This window comes from Staurois parvus, unplaced genomic scaffold (assembly GCF_062004578.1).
Source record: "Staurois parvus isolate SC_StPar_1 unplaced genomic scaffold, SC_StPar_1.0 ptg000151l, whole genome shotgun sequence".
Lineage (NCBI taxonomy): Eukaryota > Metazoa > Chordata > Amphibia > Anura > Ranidae > Staurois > Staurois parvus.
This window is the reverse complement of record NW_028317947.1, coordinates 8,009,225-8,025,099: the sequence shown is the minus strand read 5'-3', so window position 1 is coordinate 8,025,099 and position 15,875 is coordinate 8,009,225. Positions and strand designations below refer to the sequence as shown.

General features: G+C 41.6%; 1 protein-coding gene across 1 annotated transcript in view; it reads right to left on the bottom strand.

Moving 5' to 3' along the window:
• Positions 1 to 15,875, bottom strand: part of RAPGEFL1 (Rap guanine nucleotide exchange factor like 1) — a 92,782-nt gene that overhangs the window by 42,108 nt on the left and 34,799 nt on the right. Inside the window, exons 3-6 of the mRNA XM_089674386.1 lie at positions 13,158 to 13,308; positions 12,226 to 12,323; positions 10,363 to 10,478; positions 6,394 to 6,561 (exon numbers count right to left, since the gene is read on the bottom strand). Of these exons, the coding sequence (XP_089530512.1) occupies positions 6,394 to 6,561; positions 10,363 to 10,478; positions 12,226 to 12,323; positions 13,158 to 13,308 (533 nt within the window). The remainder of the gene's footprint in view (positions 1 to 6,393; positions 6,562 to 10,362; positions 10,479 to 12,225; positions 12,324 to 13,157; positions 13,309 to 15,875) is intronic.

Here is a 15,875-nt window from a genome sequence, read left to right as displayed (position 1 = left end):
CCAGTATAAACAAATACACACTTATTTTTGAGCTCACTGACACCAGTGATGGGGCTTATTTTATCCCATTGACCCTGAAGATGGGACTTTATTTCTGAGCTTACTGATAATGGTGAGAGGGGCTTATTTTATTCCATTGTTACTAATGATAGGACATGTTTTTCTCCCACTGACACCAATGATAGGGTTTATTTCACTGCCATTAACACCAATGATGGAGTTTGTTTCACTGCCACTGACACCAATTGGTCCTATTTTATGCTATGTACACCTAAAATGGCACGTATTTTATCCCACTGATACCAATGATAGGACATATTTTACTCCCAATGAGGAGACTTATTTTATCCCAATGATAGGACATATTTTACTCTCACTGACACCAATAATGGGGTATATTTTATTCTTTTGATACCAATGTTAGGATATATGTTATTTCCACTGACACCAATGAGGAGGCTTATTTTATCCCACTGATATCAACTACCCTCATAGCCAAAAATATTGGCACCCCTGCATTTCTGTCAGATAATGCACCACTTCATCCAGAAAATTGTTGCAATTACAAATGTTTAGACATTCCATTGTTTATTTCTTTTGTTTGTATTTGCATGACACAAAAAGTGGAGAAACAAAAAGCCAAATCTGACAGATTCCATGCAAAGCCCCAAAAATGGACTGGACAAATTTATTGGCACCTTCTCAAAATTGTAAGAAATAATTGTATTCCAAGTTTGTGATGCTCCTGTAATTTGTAATCAAACTCACCTGTATCAATTAACAGGTGCTGCCAATATAGAAATCACGCTGGCAACCAGTTAGGCTGCTTTCACACTGAGGAGTTTTTGCAAGCATTTTTGCTTTAAAAAAAGAGCCTCAAAAGCTCAAGAAAACTGCTTCCGTGTATGTGAATGTATATCTATGTATGTTTTCACACTGAGGTGTTGCACTTGCTGTGCGGTGTAAAATCTCCTGCTTGCAGCATCTTTGGGGCATGTTTGGTGAGCTAAAAAAAAATCGCCCCAAAAACGCCTTTTCCCATTGAAATCAATGGAAAAAGCCTGAAAAGTGCCTTAAAAACGCCTCAAAAACACCTCTGAGAAGTGTTTTTGATGCAGTTTGTATGTCACGTGTCCTTTAAAAAACGCCAAGAAAACGCAGTAAAAATGCCTATGCGTTTTTTGCTGTGTTTTTGCGTCGGATTAGTGTGAAAGTAAAAATGGTAAAAATTTACTCAACATTTTTGCTGTGTGTCTCTGTGTGCCACACGTAGCATGGAGAAGAGAAAGAACAGCAAATAATTGTCTGAGGATTTGAGAACACAAATTGTGGAAAAGCATGGACAATCTCAAGGTTAGAAGTCCATCTCCAGAGATCTTAATCTAAATAAAGAATACAGTCCCTACAGTCAAACATGGTGGAGGTCCATTAATGTTTTGGGGTTGCTCTCCTTCTTCAGGTACTGGATGTCTTTACCGTGTGCATGGCATTATGAAATCTGAATACTACCAAAGAATTCTGGGGTGCAATGTAGGACCCAGTGTCAGAAAGTTGGGTCTGTGTCAAAGGTCATGGGTCTTACAGCAGGACAACTTTCCAAAGTACATGTCAAAAAGCACCCATAAATGGTTTCACACAAAGCGCTGGAGAGTACTGAACTGGCCAGCTTTAAGTCCAGATCTCAATCCTGTACAGCACATGTGGATAGAACTCAAAACAGCAGCTGGAAAAAAGAACCCTTCCAATCTAAGAAACCCAATTTTTTTTTACTCCCATCTTCTCTTCAATATACACCCAGGCTCCTGTTTGGAAATTTCTGGGCATATGATCCTCAGCTTGTTACATTTTCCTCCTTCACTATTGTTCTTCCCACCCCAAAGTGTACAAAATACCCCTTATAAGCACCCCATACAATTGGATCCCTATTTGCTTAATCTCAATGTGCTCATTCTCTGTGTTCCCTGTTTATCACAATCTGCTTTGGTGAAAAAAAAAAGCATTACCACCATGTCACCTTGCAGCTTAGATTTGTTGCAGCTATAAATCTGTTTTTTTTCCTGTAGTGATTTCTAGCTGGCTACAGAGTTGCTTCTGGAGCAGTTGCATACTGTAATCCAACTAACCCTCTTCACACAGTAGCCAGTGTATTTTTGTGCTCTAGTGTTTAAAATGAAGTTGATTGAGAAGTGATTGTACAGCTGGCCATAGATGGATCAAATATTGGCTAGTTCAGCAGGGACTGAAGATTCGATCGATCTATAGGCAGGCTGGATGTACCCAAGTCGATTGATCGACAATTGTTTCTAATGTGCCTCGTTCACACTACAATGTGATGTGCAGTATGTGAAATTTGCAGATATGCTGCATTTTTCTGCAGGGTGTTGGATGGGATTATAGGTCACCATGCAGTAGCACATCTCATTGCACTGCTGTACAGAGACTTGAATGAAGTGTATGTAGCACTAACCCTCACAAGGGCCGCTGATTTGTGTCCCAGGTTCTTCTCCCACTAGTGTAGCGGCAGCCAGGCAAACAGCAACACTCACTCCTTAGATCCAATAAACAGTCTAGGGGTTGCCTTTTTAATGTTTATTGCAGATTAACATAGATGGGGCTTAGAGAAGCTGTGGGATACACCAAAACACTGAACAAGAATTTAAGGACTGCAGTCAGAACAGTCCTTTCAGCAGTAGGACACAGTAGACCGCACTGGGACACCACTGGCAATGTCTCAGGCCAGGCAAGCCCTAATATTAGTGCACCAGGAGTTAACAGCAGCAAGAGTCTAGGGTCCTTCTCTAAGGTCTGTATTCACAGTATCCCTGGGATATGGATGTCTCCTTCCAGACTCAGGCAGACAGTCTCCTCAGGAAAACCTCCAGACCGGATCCTCGACAATACTCCTCTTTTAGTTTCCAAAGAATTTACAGCAGAATAGGCCTCCCAGGTATGCATAGCTGGGACTTCAATGAGACTGGTAGATTCTTCAGCTGGACTGCCAGGAACGGCAGTAGTACTTTTGGCTGGGAACCTATCCTCCTGGGGAAGAAGAGGGCAGCCCCAGGCTTCAGAATATTTATGCTCACTCCCAGCCACCACCTGGGCACGCTCCCCCATGGATTGGCTTGGACAACATAAATATTCAGCTTCTTATTTGTTTGATCCAGCCCACTGCCTTCCAGAACTATCCAGAAGGCAGGGGGAAGCAGTCAAACCCATAGCCTGTGAATCTCAGAGCAGACCAGAGCAATCACAAGCAGCTCCACTGATTACTAGAGCTAAAGAACTAAATTTACCTAGCCTTGCACCTATCTAGGAGCGTGCTACATGTATATTTTGTACAATCTCAATAAAGTTTAAAAAAAAAAAACTGTAAACATCACACTGCCCCCTCTCTGTCCAGTAAAACAGACACCATCCTGCACACTAAAGAGGAGCCTTTCAACATGCATGTAGTGTGAATGGTCCCCAAGTATGCAGTAGCTCTTTTCACTCAACACATCATTGATGGGGAAAGAACTTGGATCCCACACCAAAGATTACATAATTTAGTCCCTTGCAGCTGATTGCGTATGTGTTACTTTTTGGTGATTTTTGTGGTTCTTCAATAAAGAATTCAGCCTTTTCCTCCTTACTCCCCATATTTATTGAAGGATGGTGTTCTAGGACATACAGCCTTCAGCTCATTAACTTTTACATAAGAGAAAAAATTGTCTTCAGCCTCAGCCCTTACGGGTTACGTCAACACTGCTTGTTCGAGAAGGTGCTGCCATAGAAACCCATCTAGTTATTCAAGTATATATTTTAACACTTCTTATAAAAAGCAGTGCCTTCCTGTGGAAGTTAATGAGCTGTAAAACACTGGCCAGCCTCCCTATGTAACGGGAAGGAGTTTCCGTATTCACTATTTCCCTGAGCACCTCTTGTAATGATGGTTAGTGATATATCAATCTAAGCAATACACTGCAGATGAAGTTCCTAAAAGGAAACATTTATACACTTTTTATTTCACATACATGTATTGGACAGACTGTAATATATCAGAGGGCCCACAAGTATCCTTTTACCTTACACTATGGTTACCGCTATCCATATAGTTCAATGAGCACTTTAGAGTATAGTTATCAATGATTTACCAAAGATTTACAAACCTTTTACTCATGACTAACCCATGTTTCCCAAAATATTTTATTAGAAAAATGGGTGAATATTAGGCCCGAAGTAAAAGAAGACAGACATAGATGTAGGGTCTATATGAATGGGTAAAAAGGGGGTTTGGCATAGAAGGAGTTTTAGAAATGTAAGGAAAATATGGAGTTAGGGTGCTTACATGATTGGTGGGTTAGATAGGAACAGAAGGGCTTCGGAGGATAGTCTCAAGAAGGTTTTCAGCTTGCATTGGGAAAACTTCCCACGCTCCCTCCCATCTTAAGTACAGTATATTTTGATAGTTATTGGCCTTCTGCTGTTGACTGGTTTGGTCTGGATATGTCATAACAGCTGCCGGGATACAAGGTGCTTGAAGGTGGTCACTATGGTAAAATGTAATGTGGTGGGGACCTGAACAACCCCACTTATTTAGTATAGTTCAGTGACAGTGAACTGGGGGTCATTTAAAGTAATATTTGTGGTTATTGGTGCAAGTGTCTCTGAGCTGGTGTTGGTGAGGCTAGAGGCCCGCCTTACAGGTTCATGCAGGAGGTACTCAAATTGAAATGCCTACGTGGACCTTGGGGCTCCATTCGTATTGAATTGAATAAAATGTAATAAAGGGATGCTATGGCCATTATAATTGTGTCTTGTGTGTGGGATAGGTGTTGAAGAGGCGGTCAAGCAGTATGACAGATTAAATTAGGTTAAATAATCCTTAATACCCTAGTCAAGTTGTGTGAATCTTCAGTGAAAACATTGATAAACAGACACCTTTATGTAGATCTGTCTGAATGAATGAACCTCAGAGTACCCGTACTTCTTCCATCAGTTCCAACCGCTACACCCTACAATGTAAGTATTACACACGGTAACAGGCTTATTAGGTCAAGTAGAACAAAGAGTCATAATCACATGCTACAAGAACTGACACATAGAAGCCAACCAGAATTTACCATTTAAGGATCTGAGTTCAAAAATTAAAATTCGACTGCTTGCAATAGATCACAGTTATAGGTGATTGGGCTACCACAATGGGAGCCCGGAACTGATAAGTTTCAGGCCTAAACACAGAGTTTGCACTGTGTGTTAGTTTTGCAACCAACTGCAGGGCTGTCAGTGTTAAATACAGCACTAATATACACATGTCCTTGACAGCTAAGCTTAACCCAACAATTATCCTGACTGCTAAAACTGCTTTAAATAACCCTTAATCTCCCCGATCTCTTAAACATATCCTTTAACCTTAACCAAACCATTAATCTAACACTTAAGATTAACCCTAAACACCTAACCTTAAACTTCACTCATCACCTAACTCCCTAAACCTAGCCTTAAAACTGAATACCAGTCACGCCATTTTGTTTTAGATAGACTGTAGAAGGATTGCAGCCTTTGTCACATTTTGAGAGCTGTCTGTGGTTCTGTTTGGGAAGACTTCACCTTAGTTCCTGTCAGGACAGGAAGTAATAGGAAATCTCTCCAAAAAACAATTTTTGTAGTAGAGTGGGGAAGGGCTAGAACTGAATATTTTTATGTTACGTGTGTGTGTTTTTTAATATTTTTATGTTACTTTATTTGTTTTTAACTTTTTTTTACAATCAACTTTATTGCTATTACATAGGAAGCCAGTAGTTCCCTATGTGAGATCATACTGTAATGACAGGTTCTCTTTATTGAGACATCAGAGATCTATTAGACCCCTGATGTCTCCCCTGCCTTCCACTGAAGCTAATGCAGCACATGTCAGTTCCAGTTGAACTTGGAAGTGACGCAATACATGTCGATTCCGTGTTCATTTACTGGAGGAGAGATCAGTGAACAGACATTCACTGGTTTCCCTCTGCTTTACCCGCCATGCCAGTCCTGGATCCACAGGTGGAACAGCAGAGCCTGGGATACATGGGCGGATGAGCCTGGGGAAGGGGAGCAGGAGCAGTGGCATCTGTGGCTTGTGGAAGTGATCAGGCAGCTTTATGGCTACCCAAATCACTTCCACCTGAAAGTCCATTGTCTACTCCACTAATCTAAACACAGTCCCAGCTGCTACAGCAGCCAAGTGCTAGAAATATGGGTTCCAAAATCTACCTCTTCTGTGCACAGATCTACCAGCCTTATGATCTTGTTAATAAGAAACACTGACCAATGCTTTATATTTTTTTGGTGCTAGTTGCACAGCCTTTCACAGTCAGCCTAAATATGTTCACTCAGATGAATTCAAAGAATGGTACAAGTTGCACTCACCTCCAGCACTGGTAACTGCCACTAATATTAGGGGTTCCTCCCTCTGTCCTTGCTCCTCTGAATACTGCAGCTTCTCTGAGACAGAGCTGAGAATGTCAGACACTGATGCAGACAGGCGACTTCGGATGGTAACATAGGAGTGGTCCGGCATATAGACCCTGCAGAAGACTGAATATGAAAATAATAATGATATTGTCAGGCTAGACCACTATAAAATTTTCAATAAAAATCAAAGAAGGTCCATCATGCTCAAACACAGAAAAACATAGGGTCTCATAGGCTTGTTTTTAACAGCTCTCCCGTCTAAAAACATAGGGGGAGATTGCTAAAACTGAAGCACTTAGAAGGTGATTGGCCACCATGCAAAGCTGCCCCAGATTAAAACTTCAGCTTGTTTAAAGAAGCTTTGATAATAAAACCTGAAGGCTGATTGGTTTCTATGCAGGAATGCACCAGATTTTGCACTCCAGTTTTAGTAAATCTCTCCATAATCTCAGGATCACACTTATGCTCCCTATATAAATGTTCTACCTCGCTTTTACAAGCATCCTCTAAGCGCATAGTTTAACATCCTTCCTCCATAAAATCATTGCAAAAGTACTGACACAACGGATTGGTGAATACAGAAAAAAAATGTTGCCGTAGTTCTGCTTCCTGCTTTCAGCTGATTAAACATTGAAGAAGCAGAAACACATTGATGATGTCATCTCTGTGCTTTCCCCTCCTGCAAGCATGTTCAGTGTTAGACTGACACAACTACAAAGCAATAGGCTCATGAAAGATGACTCTTCCTCTGAACTCTTCCTGTGAACTCTTCCTCTGAATGTTTCTGCGCAGGGGATAGGCAGAATGTACTATAGAAATAAGTATTTGAATTAACTGTACGTAAAGTACATATTAATATTTTTAATGACCAAATAATAATACTAAGGATTTTCTTTTAAATTTGCATGACATTCCGTTTTGAACTACACACCACCATCAGCTTCTGCTAATAGACTCCTACCATGTCTTTACCAAAGTCATACAGAGACACTTAAACCACGATAAATGAAGGACAATCAACTTTTCTGCATGGTTTTGGGTTGCAGATCAAGACTGGAGCACTGGAAACCTGCACAGACATGGAGAGAATTCTAGCACTGTATTGCCTCACCAGTTATCATTTAGTGAACCATCTGTGATGGTCAGATCAATTACCCACATTCCCTTTATTATCTACGATGTCCTAAACTAGAAAAAAGACAGCGTGGCTGCTATGGGCAATAGGAACACTTTAATTAAGAAGACTCTGCATGTTAAACATGCAGAAAATGATATACAGTTGCAAGAAAAAGTATGTGAACCCCTTGGGATTACGTGGAGTTTTGCATGAATTGGGCATAAAATGTGCTCTGAACGTCATCTAAGTCACAACAATAGAAGAACACACTCTGCTGAACATAATACTACACAAACATTAGATGTTGCCATGGTTTAATTGAACATAACATGTAAACATTCACAGTGCAGGGAGGAAAAAGTATGTGAACCTTTGGACTTAATAACTGGTTGACCCTCTTTTGGCAGCAATAACCTCAACCAAACGTTTCCTGTAGTTGCAGATCAGACCTGCACAACGTTCTGGAGTAATTTTGGACCACTCCTCTTCACAAAACTGTTTCAGTGTAGCAATATTCTTGGGATGTCTGGTGTGAATGGCTCTCTTAAGGTCATGCCACAGCATTTCAATCGGGTTGAGGTCAGAACTCTTACTGGGCCACTCCAGAAGGCGTATTCTGTGCTGTTGCAGCCATATTTTTGTTGAATTACTTGTATGCTTTGGGTCATTGTCCTGTTGCATCACCCATCCTCTGCGGAGCTTCAGTTGGCGGACAGATGGTCGTACGTTTTCCTGCAAAATGTCTTGATAAACTCTGGAATTCATTTTCCCATCAATGACAACAATCCGTCCAGGCCCTGAGGCAGCTAAGCAGCCCCAAACCATGATGCTCCCTCCGCCATGTTTCACAGTGGGGATGAGGTTTTGATGTTGGTGTGCTGGGCCTTTTTTTCTCCACACAGTGTTGTGTGTTCTTCCCAAACAACTCAATCTTGGTTTCATCTGTCCACAGTATATTTTGCCAGTAGTGCTGTGGAACATCCAGGTGCTCTTTTGCAAACTTCAAACGTGCTGCAATCTTCTTTTTGGACAGCAATGGCTTCCTCCGTGGTGTCCTCCCATGTACTCCATTCTTGTTTAATGTTTTCCTTATTGTAGATGTGTCAACAAAAATGTTAGCATGTGCCAGAGATTTCTGTAGGTCTTTAGCTGACACTCTGGGATTCTTCTTTACCTCATGCAGCATTCTGCGCAGTGCTCTTGCAGTCATTTTTACAGGACGACCACGCCTAGGGAGAGTAGCAACAGTGCTAAACTTTCTCCATTTGTAGACAGTCTGTCTTACCGTGGACACATGAACATCAAGGCTTTTGGAGATACTTTTGTAACCCTTTCCAGCTTCATGCAAGTCAACAATTCTTGATGGTAGGTCTTCTGAGAGCTCTTTTCTGCGAGGCATGGTTCACATCAGACAGTGCTTCTTGAAACCAGTAAACCCAAAACAGGTGTGTGTTTTTTAAGGGCAGGACAGCTGTCAGCAACACATCCAATATCATCACACTGATTGGAGTCAAGGTTGGCTCACTCCTGGCTCCAATTAGCTCTGGGAGAAGTCATTAAGCTAGGGCCTCACATACTTTTTCCTCCCTGCACTGTGAATGTTTACATGTTATGTGCAATTAAACCATGGCAACATCTAATGTTTGTGTAGTATTATGTTCAGCAGACTGTGTTCTTCTATTGCTGTGACTTAGATGACATTCAGAGCACATTTTATGCCCAATTCATGCATAACTCCACATAATCCCAAGGGGTTCACATACTTTTTCCTGCAACTGTATCTTAAATATTACCTAACAAGTCAGGGTACATGTAACTAACTTATACTAACTATATCATGACCTGAATAAAGACCTTCACAGACACAGAAGTTTAATCTTCAATATTATTATTATACAGGATTTATACAGCGTACATTATAAAGGGAGACAGTACACGAGACAGTACAGTAACAATACGATTCAATACACGAGGCGTTCAAGGGCCCTGCCCCTTGGAGCTTACAATCTAGGAGGGAGGGGATAGTGGTACAGGAAATAGCTGTGGGGGATGGAGTGGTAGGAAGAGTGGAGGAGTTCAGTAATTAGCTGAGGGCAGGGTAGGCTTCCCTGAAGAGATGGGTTTTCAGGGTGCGTCTAAAGGTGAGGAAAGTAGGTGACAGTCTGATGGATTGGGGTAGGGAGTTCTAGAGAATGGGGGAAGCCCTGGAGAAGTCCTGTAGACGGGCATGGGAGGAGGAGACCAGGGAACTAGAGAGTAGGAGGTCTTGTGAGGAGCAGAAAGTACGTTTTGGGTGGTATTTGGATACCAGATCGGTGATGTAGTTTGGGGCAGTATTATGAACAGCTTTATAAGTCAATGTTAGCATTTTCAATTTTATCCGTTGGGCAATCGGAAGCCAGTGGAGGGATTGGCAGAGAGGGGTGGCATTCAAGATAGACTTAAGCGGGGATAGCCTGCGGTGGGGTAAGCCGATGAGGAGGGAGTTACAGTAGTCGAGGCGTGATATAATGAGGGAGTGAATGAGTTGCTTAGTGGTTTCCGGGGTTAGGAACGGATGTATTTTGGAGATGTTGCGGAAGTGAAGTCTGCATGAGTTAGTCAGCGAATGGACTTAGGGCTGGAAGGACAGATTGGAGTCTAGGATGATACCTAGTACTCTGGCTTGAGCCCAGGGACTGATGGTGGTATTGTTGGTCTTGATGGAGATGTCAGTGGGGGAAGGGGGAAGGGCTGGGGGAAAAATTATGATCTACTAACACAGTAACACAATCAGAAACAACACACAATAAGACATAAAAACCTACTTTCATCGGAACCCCTGAATGCTACCCGTGGCTGCAGGCAGGAGTCAATCCGTCGAAAATGGCGGAATAGGGGCTTGACTTGTTTGGAGCAGGGAGCCGCACTGCCATCTGTAAGCCTGCATGAAATGTGACATGTTAGGATAAGGCTCAAGTGTTAACCTTCAAGTTACAAAAAATTAGCACCAAATATTTTTCACTACTCTCTGTACAGTGCTTCCTAAAGGGTTGGACATATACCAATGGAAATACATAATCATTGAGCATAGCAAAAAGCAAACTCTGATATATAAAAGAAGAACAGAATGGAGCCCACAGAAGAAGACAGTTCTGGTCCATAGTTGAAATACCCCTGCTCCCTCCGCTGCCTGGTAAGTCGTTACAAGGCTCTTGTATACACTCTGTGCAGTGTGTTGATCAGATACTATAGAATGTATTAGATGGGGATTGCATAGCATAAGGATTTGCACCAGAAATGCAGACAGAAAAGGCTGAGTAGGATTCAAATCGCTACGTTGGTCAGTAGATCTGAAACCGTTTCTCTCATGCAGGGAGGTAGCATATGTTGCTTGCACAAGCTCCAAACCATAAACAGCATTAATACTAGTGATACTAAAACATGACAGAGGTGATGAAGGCCATACTGTACTAATTCAGGAGGTCCCAGAGCTGTGGTCCCTACCCAGTGGCTTGGGCGGCTCTTGGCAACTTTTGGTATGTCTCTGCAGCTGATCAGCAATGTGCCTGAAAACTATCACTGTATATTTCCCATAAGCATGAAGCCAACCAAAAGTGTTATCCTCTGGGAAACAGAAAAATTGCCTATATACGCCTTTCTCAGATTTCAATTTGTTATTTTTCAATTGGACTCAGAAATTAAAAAAAAGATCCAGGACCTCTGGTGCCCAAAAAACTGACATTTTTTTTTTAAGTGGAAGCCTGTCTACTACCTTAAAATCACAAGCAATTATAATGGCCATAGCCAACTTATAGAATAATTTTGCTTCCTATGCATTCTGTCTTTGGTTTTGTCCACTTTGCTATATAGAAGGTTTACTCCGAAGACTGAATCTCCATTCCCTAAGCCTAAATAAAGGTGTATGTGCACCCTAACAATCAACTTCTCCTATTTGCTCCCTTTTGGTCTGCTACGTGTAAAATTCTAATTGTTGTTTAATTGTAGGGTTAATTTCTCTATCAGACGTGGCTACAGTCACCTGAAAGATTCCAGAATTTTGAACTCTGAATGCTGCTAACCTCCTCAGCACCCATTCCTAAGGCATAAATAGTGACGCTGGCAGACCTGCTAATAGGGCACTAAAGGAATTAGTGTCAGACCAGGATCGCAGTGGGACTGGTTTCAGTGCGATTTTTCAAAGGAGTCCGGTGCTGTTTCATTCAGTGGTTCCGGTGTGATTGAGGTGCAAATTTGTAAAGTGTATGATGCTTGCAACCGCAATTTAACTGGACTGAAAATTGTACCTGGCTCGTTTTAAAAATGCACTGTGGCCAGTCCACCTCCATAAAAAGCTGGTTTGGTTCACATCATGCGAATCGGATAAGATTAAAAATGCATTCAATTCACATATATGTGAACCAGGGCTCAGTCACCCCAGCTCTGCTGCCCTTTACCTGTTTTCAGAACCCAGGACATGCAAATCTAAAATTTCACCTGGTCTGTACAGATTACTAAGAATGCAATATATAGTACAGTTCGAAAATCAATTCAGCATTTTTCCCACCAGACAAAATTAAATTTTTTGCCAATTTGCTTGGACTTCTCTGCTTCTCCCGTAGAACATTAGCACTGTGGAATGTGATACTGTTGGGATAGAACATGTCAATCTTTGTTATGTATTTTTCTACCTGAGTTCAGCTGTCTCCACCAGTCGATGCAGCCTGATGACATTCCCCTCGAGCTGTGGAAGGTTTGGAGCGTCCCGCATCACCAAGACATAGAAATCCTGCAGGGAAAACAGTAATTAAATGGAAGCTTTGGCAGATTTTTATGCAAACCCTTCACGTTCCCAAGAACAGGAAAGCCTTTTTACAGGCTATAATACTAGTCACGATAAGCAGTAGTATCCCTCAGGTTCGAGGTCCTGGAATGTTTTTTTTTTTTTTTTAACAACTGATCATTTCAATTCATTAACTGGCTCTTATAGCAGTATACGGGTCACGAATGTACAATTTTAGAAAAACAAATTGATATTTATTTATAAAGTATTCATTGAGGTTGATTTACTAAAACTGGAGAGTGCAAACTTTGGTGCATCTCTACATAGCAAACCAATCAGCTTCCAGATTTTTTTTGTCAAAGCTTAAATGAACAAGCTGAAGTTAGAAGCTGATTGGCTACCATGCACAGCTGCACCAGATTTTCAACTCTCCAGTTTTAGTAACTCAATTCCTTTATGTGGCACCAATTTTTAATGCATCTTTGTAACAGATTCATCACAAAAGATGTTGTTTCATAGTGCAATGTGCAGCTATCTCTAACAATGCTCAGATTGGATCTTTACTAGCAAAAATTCAATAACATATGGCAGCAATGTGTAACCTTCCCACACTTTGCATAGAGCGTATGCCATTGTATACTGACAATATGACCTTGAGCCATTAACCTCAGTAATATGTAACCTTCTAACCTCAAATACAGTTTTAAGTGACCCTTTGGCCTTATATAGAGTACCGCATCATGACCTTTGACGTGTAGTGATATACAGCAGTGGAACTGCCTGTCTTTTGAACATAGATATGTTGCACTTAGCTGAAGGCTCCTTTTTCTTGGCTCTTACCTTGATTAGCTGGAATGTGCGCTCCTCTTCCTGCAGAGAGTCCTTATATGTGTCCAGGAGATTCAGAAGAGCACAGAGGACAGCTTGCTTCTTCTGCACAGCATCACCTCCTTCCCACGTCGGGGATGTATGTCGGCTACACCCACAGAAAGTGTTTCAGTTAAGGAAAAACACAACTTGAAACCAAAGCATGATGTATGTTTGGGCAAAGTATAGACAGCTGGAACGATTGTTAAACGATAAATAGAGGAATTATATTTTTACAGGTAAAAAGGATGCCCACTGAAAACTCTTCCAACTCTCCCTAATTTGGATGCACAGTCCAAGCTTAGACAAGCTAGCCAATAGAAAAGTGTGGTTTGTATAAATATTGTCCGATTTGTCCTGAATGTTGGTGCAAGGGCAGAGAAATGTGTCTTCTCTAATCATCTCAGGCAGTTTAGCAGGAGGGACATCTCACTAATTACGATGTTATCTCTCACAGAACAGCAATAAATCAGTGGATGCAAAAGTGACTTTTATAGTTTTAAGACAGATCCTGATGAGATATAGAGGAGAATTGTCTTAGTGCTGCAAAAACAAGCAAATGATTGCCTGGTGTACAATTCATCTTGTACCTCTTTACAGCTTCACTTGCTTAAAGTTAACCAGTCATGAATGAAAACTGAGGGCTGCCGTTGCTGGCCTCCTTATGAAAACACTAGTTTCAAGGATGTTACACCAAATATCTTGCTACTTGAAGAGTCCCTGACCTGGAAAAAGTGTGCAGCCATGTTAAGTCAGAGACAATTAGAATTCCTTATCTGCATATCTAACGTATAGAACCCAGAAGGTCCCTTGTATTTTAAAGGGGACCACGTGTTGGGAGGTACAGTGTGGTGCTGCAGCAGTAAATACACAGAGTCCAATGGCAGGAACAGAACTTGTATTAAAGTCAGAGTTCAACTTTACAAACAGCCCGGCGGTAGGGCACCTGATCGGGAACACCCACAGGTTGTAAGGGCAATGTAGAATGGAGCAGGTCTGGAGTTTGCCGACAGCATCTGTCTCAAAGGGTGGAATGCAGCCTGGCCAGTCTGTATCCAAATAGGAGGATTCCAGAGCGCATGGCATGTCTCTATCCTGTTCCTACTAGTCTGGAACCTTTCCCTTCCACTATTCACTTTCCCTGTCAGACAGTTGACCTGTCCCTACGATACCCACTCGCAAAAATGTGCACCAAACATGGGAGCCAAGGTATTAAGTAGACTCTGACTAACCCAAGATGGCCACCAGAGTCACATGGAGTGGAAGCATCCAACCAGATAGCTTCCCCAGTGACCCAAGAAACCATAGAGGAGCATTGTTCCTCTTGACTCTCCTTCTACAATGCTGTTGCAGTTGAGCGCCACCTACAGTGGAGAAGGTAGACTCCACCTACCTACAACTTCAATAGCCAGGCCCCATGTTTCCCTCATTATAGATTTCCTTTAATATGCAGTATATGTTCCAAAATAGTTTACGCACATATGTACTGCCTGAAGAGTATCGTATAACCTGAAATTCTTATTACTGTAAGACAGATTTTGTGTGGTATTGAATATTTACTATCTTGGTTTATTAGCTCCAAAGCTTTTAACAAATTGCACAAGACCATTTACTTGTGCTCCGGCTGTTTTGTTGGAGTTTACAATCTGACGTCACTAGAACAATTATAAAAAACAGACGCTCTCTCCTAATGACATTATTTTTTAGGTAGAATCCAATTATTGTATTAGCTTATCCATTAAGCTGTACACTATATCAACAGGTCTTAAAGTGAACCTATGCTTGCCTTTGCAAGGCAAAGCAACAGATTAATTTTTAATGCCACACTTTCCAGCAGCACATACTCTCTCATGCTCCATTCAGCCATGAGGGATGGGTAATACCCAGTAGTTTCAGGCATAGGGGACCATGTGACTCACTCCTCTATCTCCTACATGACAAGGATTTTCAGGTTTACTGCCACCTACAGGAAGATTGGACACTGGCAAACACATTGTGGGATAGCCAAAGATAACCCACCTAATCCCAGCATGCCTTCGTTTTCTGGCAAAGTAATACCAACAACATAATCAAAGACACAGAGAGGTGGGACCTGTGTTCCTAAATGAACTCAAAGAAATGTATTCTACAAAAATCCCATTTTCTTTCTTGCTCCTTGAAAGACACAGGAAAAGTAACGAGATCTTATTGTGTCAATAAGGACCATGATGATCTCTAAGTTTGGGAGTAATGGCAGAGGTCTGTGACTCCTCAGGTTGGTGTTGGCTATTAAGGACTTTTGGAACTCAATGTTAGACAGAGTCTCTGTAGCTGAAGGCTCAGATATCCAATAAATCATGGGCAGATTAGACAACGCTTCAGACATACTGCAGGAAGGTTATGGAAGAATGGTTATTAGATCTATGGTCAGTGTCAGCAATTTGGCGTATGAAATCCTGTATGACTGTGGTGAAATCCTCCAGGGAAAAAGCCAAGAGGAGGCCCTATGAAGCCAGTGACTTAGAAGATAGCTTAGGTAGCAAAATTCCAGGCCCTTAGTGTCAGGCACCTCATTGGGAACATTGCAGGCAGTACCATAATTGATAGTAAATCATAAGCGTGAAAGCGGGACTGTTCCCCATGTTTCCAGGATATAACACAGGTGGGGACAAACGTAATACAAGGTAAAAGCTTGAATACTCAAGAATCCAG